Source organism: Dendroctonus ponderosae, unplaced genomic scaffold (genome assembly GCF_020466585.1).
Source record: "Dendroctonus ponderosae isolate FM_Combo_2020 unplaced genomic scaffold, Dpon_F_20191213v2 Dpon_F_20191213_1, whole genome shotgun sequence".
NCBI classification, from domain to species: Eukaryota; Metazoa; Arthropoda; class Insecta; order Coleoptera; family Curculionidae; genus Dendroctonus; species Dendroctonus ponderosae.
This window is the reverse complement of record NW_026017110.1, coordinates 38969099-38976031: the sequence shown is the minus strand read 5'-3', so window position 1 is coordinate 38976031 and position 6933 is coordinate 38969099. Positions and strand designations below refer to the sequence as shown.

Here is a 6933-nt window from a genome sequence, read left to right as displayed (position 1 = left end):
ATTCCTCGGGCGAAGTCCGTATTTATGCACCGATTGAGCTCACGTGGTTTGTGATGACGTGGCCTGTATCATCAGAGCCTGCGCATTCTGTTGGCTGTTGCTAAACCATATCCTGTTTAGCGCCATTGCCTCTTCTTTTCTGTTGAAATTGCCGTCGTGTTTGTGGATTTCAATCGCTTCTCGGATTAGTTGGGGGCGATAGTCTGTTGTTGTGGCCAGGACCTGTGCCTCTCCGAAATAGATGTTGTGTGTTCCATCACTGTCCCAGTTTACAATTACGTCGGTGTTGACTAACCCTAGACATTCTCGGATCTTTGTTGTGGGCTTGTAGACTGTTCTTATGTTCTGTTTCCTCAGGAGCCTCCCAATTCTGTCCGTAACCCTGGGAACAAAGGGCAGGAAAGCTTTCATAGTGGATTCACTTTTTTCCGCACGGCCCACTCCTACAGCTTTTTTGATGTCCAACTGGGAATAACCGTTCTGAAGAAAAGCTTTTTCCAGGTGCTGTAGTTCTGTAGTTAGATGTTGTGGCCCACATATTTTTCCGGATAGAGAGTGTAGAAAGGGACATAGTTTAACCACGTATTCTACGTTCGAAAATAATCCTAGTTTGCTTGATGAATGATATCTTAAAAATGCTTCCTTATAGATTTACAAGGTGTTGAAATTTAATTTAAAAATGCAAAATGATAAATTTCTTCAAACGCAGAGATATTTTAACGAAATTTTCCAGGGACCAAGCAAGCTTAAAATAATTTTGGAAAATTTTGTTAGCGGCGTGCGTACTTGTGCGCTACCGAAATTGATAAAGAAAAATGGCACGCCACCGTATTTTTTATTGTTACAAATACTTTTCAAATTCCTTAATTTATTACAAATCAAAAATATCTCTTGAATTTTTTTGCTAAGACAAACGGTTGGAATTTTAAAGTAAGATTTGGACACATTTAAATGGGAACCACCAAAATAACCACCTTTTACAAAACATTTACACTTCTAAAATAGTAGGTGTATCTTTTTACGTGATTGATAATGCAAATGCAAGAAACGGCATTTAAAGATAGTGGACAGCATAGAGTAACATCCAACAAATATATTTTAGAAATTATGTAGGTACAGAAAATGTTCCCAGTTCTAATAATCCAGAAACTCATTGTTTTAAAAACCATTTTACCAGTTAAATCGAGTGAAGAAAGGCGCGTTGCATGAACGTTCATAAAAAGAATTTTGAAATATCGAGCTCGCACTTTTTCCTTCAACAATTTATGATATTAACCGATAAACAGGTAACGTTTCTTAAGCGGCTATTTTAGCTCTAGATTTACCTTCCATCAGTAGACCATTGCAAACAATTTACACATCCTTCATGGCCGTTCAATTCATGCTGAACTCCCAGCCTCTTTATTAGATCAAAACTGAAGTGACAATTTTGTTGAAGATGTTTGGACCCATCTCGATGAGTTTCCCTGTATTGAAGCATCTGTGGGAGGTTCATCCTGGTATTCAGTAATCTACGTGTTTTGTCCATAGCTCTAAAAAATGTTTGCTTAAATTATAAATTACAATATACCTTAAAATATTAAGTGAAAATTTAAGTTATTCCATATTCAATGTTTGGCACTATAAACCTTATGTCCAAATTTAAATAGAAACAGAAATTCACCTTTTAGTAACTATTTAATAAAATGTTGAACAGAAGTTGACAGTCTACTCTACATAGCAGAGACCAGAGACAAGTCTTGTCAGTACTTGTACATAGTTTTTAAATTCCAAAATTCACTTTGTTGACACGGACAATCACCTGATTTTGGAGGAGGAGGTAAGCAAAGGTCAGTCCGACGTTGCCGTTTACCACGAGTGGGTCATTTCTAATCTAACCCCAATTTTATTCGTTGGCAGGTTGCAGATGCAGATATTTTTTTCTTAACCGTCCGCATCAGTCCTAGCTTATTGCGCTTGCGCGTCTCGCTGCCATGTTGCCGCTATATTTGGTTTTTAACCGCCTAGCCTTGCTCGAATAGCGACGCCTAACCTCAGAGAAACTCATGTGGCGAACTCATAGAACAAGGCTTATCTATCTATAAGAACTCTATCCGCCACTTCTCAACTAGCAGCTCCAACCGAAACGCCATATATCTCACCGCATAAGATCTGCGGCGTTTCGATTCAAATAGCACTTCCAATCTATGTGCTCTATCGGCGGTGTCTAAGGCAGGGCTAGTATGTAATATAATATGCTAATAGTATGTAGTCTGTGGGGCTACCTAAGCCTTACTGATTAGTCCAATGGGTGTATACCAGGGACGAAACGCATGGTGTTTCAACGAGCGCCATAACCGTTTACTTCTTTTAAATTAATTGTTTCTGGTTAATGTTTGTTTGTGTTTAAGATTTATTTTTTTAAGATGCAATCCTATAGGAGAAAAAATGTTATGCTGCATATTTTTCTTATTTTTCACAGTCATGTATATAATTAAAGTGAAGGTCATGGACAACATTAAAATATATCTGTTCATTATTTTAGAAAGCAGAAAACAATAAAAAACAAACAAGATCCATGACTATTAAAACTCAAACTTAATTATATAAATCACTAACGGCCATTTGCACCAGTGAACCTAAGGCTCACCTTAACATAAGAGTGCAGTTAAGTGACAGAATTCGTTTGCACCACTGTCACCTAGCGTTAAGGCGAACCGTAACAGGCAAATAATTTAAGGGGAAGATGAAGTGCCGCTGATTGATTGATAAGTGGAACCTAAAGTCAGATTCCAGTCAGATTTGAAGACTAACCTCAAACAGAACTGATATTGCATAATTTTGCAGTTGCAGTATTTTGTTGCAAACAAGCCCATTTCTCATTATCAACCGATAATAATTAGTATATTCTCTGAACTAAACCATTTTATGATGAATGTGTTAAGTAATGATCTGTTATTTGATAATGATGACAGAGACCATGTGCGAGTTCCTAGACTAGTTTACGAGAAAACACTATTTGATATTTTTGATAATGTTCTGTTTTTTCAACGTGTTCCGTGTCAAAGTACACCGCACTTTTCATATCGAACCTCATAGAAGAGGAAGGTCTATTCTATCTATTTATATGTACCTCTGGTATATTTAAACGATATCTGTTAATTTCTGTTTATAGTCGATGGAGGATATAACATAAGGCCGTATTTATTAACTCCGTTACATCAGCCTGCAAATCGTGCAGAACAATTATTCAACGAGTCGCATATACGAATAAGAAATATAGTTGAGCGGATATTTGGTATCTGGTAAAGAGGATTCCCAGTCCTTGCATTCGGTTGTCGTCTAAAAATAGATACGGTTTTAATAATAAAATAATTGAGTAGAGAGCAAAATGAGGATCAGCCTCCTGATCGTGAAGATGTTGAACGCTCCATACATCTTATGCAATAAGATGAAGTACCTAACAGAAACAATATATTGTTGCAAGGGAATCAAACTTGGAGGGACTTAACTGATCCTATTTTAGATTCATTGATAAATAGCGATGAATTGAATTGAAAGTAATGCTTTTGATAAAGGACCAATATTATTAAATTGAAATAACTTATGATGCATTACTAAAACAAATGGAAAATAGCATTATTTGCTTAAGTGGTTTTTAAGTAATCCAATTTTAGCTTTTCCTACTGAAACTCGAACATGATTTTGTCCTGCTCTCTTTTGGCTAAAATGTTTTGAAGCTCCTCTTCATAACATAGCATTGTTCGCTTCCAACTGGGAGTCTAAGGTTTTTCCTTATAGGAAAAATGCAGACCGTTTTTTATTTTCAAATGACTCCATCTTTAATAATATATTATGAATTATTTATATTTGAGACGAAAACAGGAACGGCAACCTCGCATTCAGTTCTAAGATAAAGGTTATTTTGGAAAAAAAAGGCGGGAACAAAAGCCAGTTTGTCACTTTTAGCAACGTTGCCAGGTAAAACTTCATCTTAGCTGAGAATCACTTAATTGACAGCCATGCAAAGCTGTCTGTAGTTAGGGTTAACCTTAATCCAAAGTTATCCCTAGCTAAGAATAAGTTTTAAGGAAGACTGGTGCAAATGGCCGTAAGGATGGAATTCGCATGAATTTCAGCAACAGCCACTGAACTAAAAACGTGTTAGAATCCACAAGAATCCATGTTTTTCTGAAGTTATAATTTCGATCGCAATGGAAATATCAAACCGGCAACGCGGCAGTAAGACACGCAAGCGCAATCAGCCAGGACTGGTGCGGACGGTTAAGACAAAAATATCTGCTAAATATCGCTGTTAAAGGGAAAAAATATAATCGCCATCCATTGCGGCTAGTTGCCAAAAATGATATGAGATAACGATTTTTCTTCTAGGAAGACATTTTAACGGTGAAAACCGTTATTGACTCTTGATTGTTGATTAAAATCAACCAATAGGGTATCACAAAATTTCTGGCGATTTTACTATATAAAAGCGATGTCCAGAATCTTGCAATTAAAGCATATACTGGGATATTCTAGAAGGTGACCAATTTATACTTGCAATCTAAAAACGACCGGTTTTGTTCAACGAAACCATATATAAAAAGACATTTCGTCAAGTGCATCGAAAAAATGTGTCCGGAGTAATTGTCTCAATGGAAAAGCATAATTAATTATTTCTAAAACATCAATATCATCGTCTAATACAATTTCTTCTTGCAACTTTATTTTCCGAGTAGTTATCACACGAACCGACTAGAATCATCTAGAATTTGTTAGGACGAAAACAAAACCCGTCTGTATCTATAAAACCCTCAATTTCAAAAAATTATGTTATGTATTTAAACTAGTTTACAAAGGTCAAAACAGTCGACGGTGCATACCGTTTACGATTTTTAAACCAGTTTAAGGCTGAATCGCGATTAAAGTATGTCGATGCATACGGGCATAAATCGAATAAAATAGTTGTTTCCTAGTCTAGGGTTAGATTAGAAATGACCCACTAGTGGTAAACGGCAACGTTGGACTGTCCATAGATGAAGACAACTGTCCATGATACAAGAAATATATATATAATATATTTCTTGCGTCATGGGACTGTCCTATGTTTAGCTCCTCTTCCTCTCTTTGATTGGCTTTTTGTTCGAGGACAGCGCCCTCTACAAGCGGCGTTCTGCAGCCAGTACGGGCAATAGACGTAAAATTTCGTAAAGCCGGCCTCGGCTCTGAAGTTACTGCGTAAAATAAGTACTTGTTAACATAAAACACAATTGAAATAACGGTTACATTATTTTGTTTGTTACAAATCTTAATATCTACGCTTTAAATGATGTAGTGATCAGTTTATAATAATATAACTGAACCAAATGTCGCGCTGCTGCTAATTCGAATTTCGCGCAAATAATTGACGAAAAGGTCCCAATTTTCTTAAGTTGGTAACGAAACACGCTGCCCGGCAGGTCGAAGAATCAGAGACAATCACACGTGTTTTGGTGGTTTGTGATCGTAACTATAATGTCCGTTTCTGGACGTGTGGTGTAAGTTTTAATCTTGATTTTACGTCTACCAGAGATGGGTGAGTTTTTAACGATATGTCCTTCTTTTAGGAAACCTACGACACGTAGAGGAAAGAGGACACTGCAGAAAAGAGAGCCACAAGTTATTGAGGATCCCAAGCGGGCATTGTTTCTGAAAGGCCGGAAAACATCCGAATTAGTACGAAGAGCATTAAAAGATGTATATCAAATGAAAAAACCAGATGCATTAATGTTTGCAAAACGAAATGACATCACGGTATTTGAAGATCCCACACCATTGGAACGACATTGTAAAAAAAACGAGTGTGCCCACTTTTTGCTGGGTAGCCACAGCAAGAAACGTCCAAACAATTTAACTATTGGTAGGATGTTCAATTATGCATTATTGGACATGGTAGAATTACATATAGAATCATATAAAAGCTTGATGGATTTCATCGGGCCTAAAATGACATTAGGAATAAAATCGTGTTTGTTATTCAATGGACCCCAATGGGACGAGTCAGACGACCTGAAGATGTTGAGATCAATTTTCATTGACTTTTTCCATAGAGAGCAAATTGATGCAATCAGATTGCAAGGCATTGAACACACATTGAGCTTCAGTGTTACTCCTGCCGGCATCATTTGCCTACGATCCTATAAAGTATTGCTTAAAAAGTCAGGATTAAGTATACCACGAGTAGAACTCGAGGAAATTGGTGAGTACACTATTTAACAGAATTCATTTAGCTCATTTTCTAGTTAATGTCATCTCGCGATATGTCTTAAGAACATATTTTTAACCTTCAAGATACTACTTTTCAAACCACCACTTTTTCTCATCGCAATTCACTACTTTGCCATAAGAAAACAAAATGCGCCGTTATGTCCAGAACGTTAGTAGAATAGCTATTTATCGATATACAGGGTGGCCATTTTCTGAATCTTGCATGGGTAACTTCTACATTTTTAAAGATAGAATCCGTTAAATAGGCGAAATTGGGCAGAATTCGATTGTCTATTAATTACCGTTTTCAAAATTTAGGTACCTGATTTGGTTCCTGAAATATCTTGAAAAGGCAAGAAATCAACACTTTTAATTAGCACATATTACGTAAACTGCTTAACTTAGAAAAAAGTTAAAACTGCCCTGAGTACAACTTTTTGCGTTGAATCCAATAAACTAGTACTCGTTGTCATAGTCAACTTGATTTACGAGATCAAAAATAAAATTATGTTTTTTAAATAGTAATCATAGGCTGTGGGCCTTTTAAAATCCTTATTTTTTTCCGAATTTAACGATATAATTGTTTTACAAACTTCTTGTTGGGTATTTCGAATCAAAAATGTTTGTCTTTAAAAAAGACAGAATTTCCTCACGTCTTTTATTACATATTGATAAATAGTGCTCCTATTTCGCAATAAGAACGAATTA

General features: G+C 36.2%; 2 protein-coding genes across 2 annotated transcripts in view; one reads left to right on the top strand and one right to left on the bottom strand.

The window, feature by feature from the left end:
- The window catches only part of LOC109540374 (WD and tetratricopeptide repeats protein 1), a gene marked incomplete in the record, with an annotated part of 17684 nt that extends 15811 nt beyond the window's left edge, over positions 1–1873 (bottom strand). Inside the window, 2 exon segments of the mRNA XM_048661645.1 lie at positions 1326–1532; positions 1664–1873. Of these exon segments, the coding sequence (XP_048517602.1) occupies positions 1326–1528 (203 nt within the window).
- Positions 1874–5245: 3372 nt separating this feature from the next.
- LOC109540375 (ribosome production factor 2 homolog) overlaps positions 5246–6933 on the top strand; it is a 10212-nt gene continuing 8524 nt past the window's right edge. The window contains exons 1-2 of the mRNA XM_048661646.1: positions 5246–5516; positions 5586–6217. Coding sequence (XP_048517603.1) covers positions 5494–5516; positions 5586–6217 — 655 coding nt within the window. The 5' untranslated portion in view covers positions 5246–5493. The remainder of the gene's footprint in view (positions 5517–5585; positions 6218–6933) is intronic.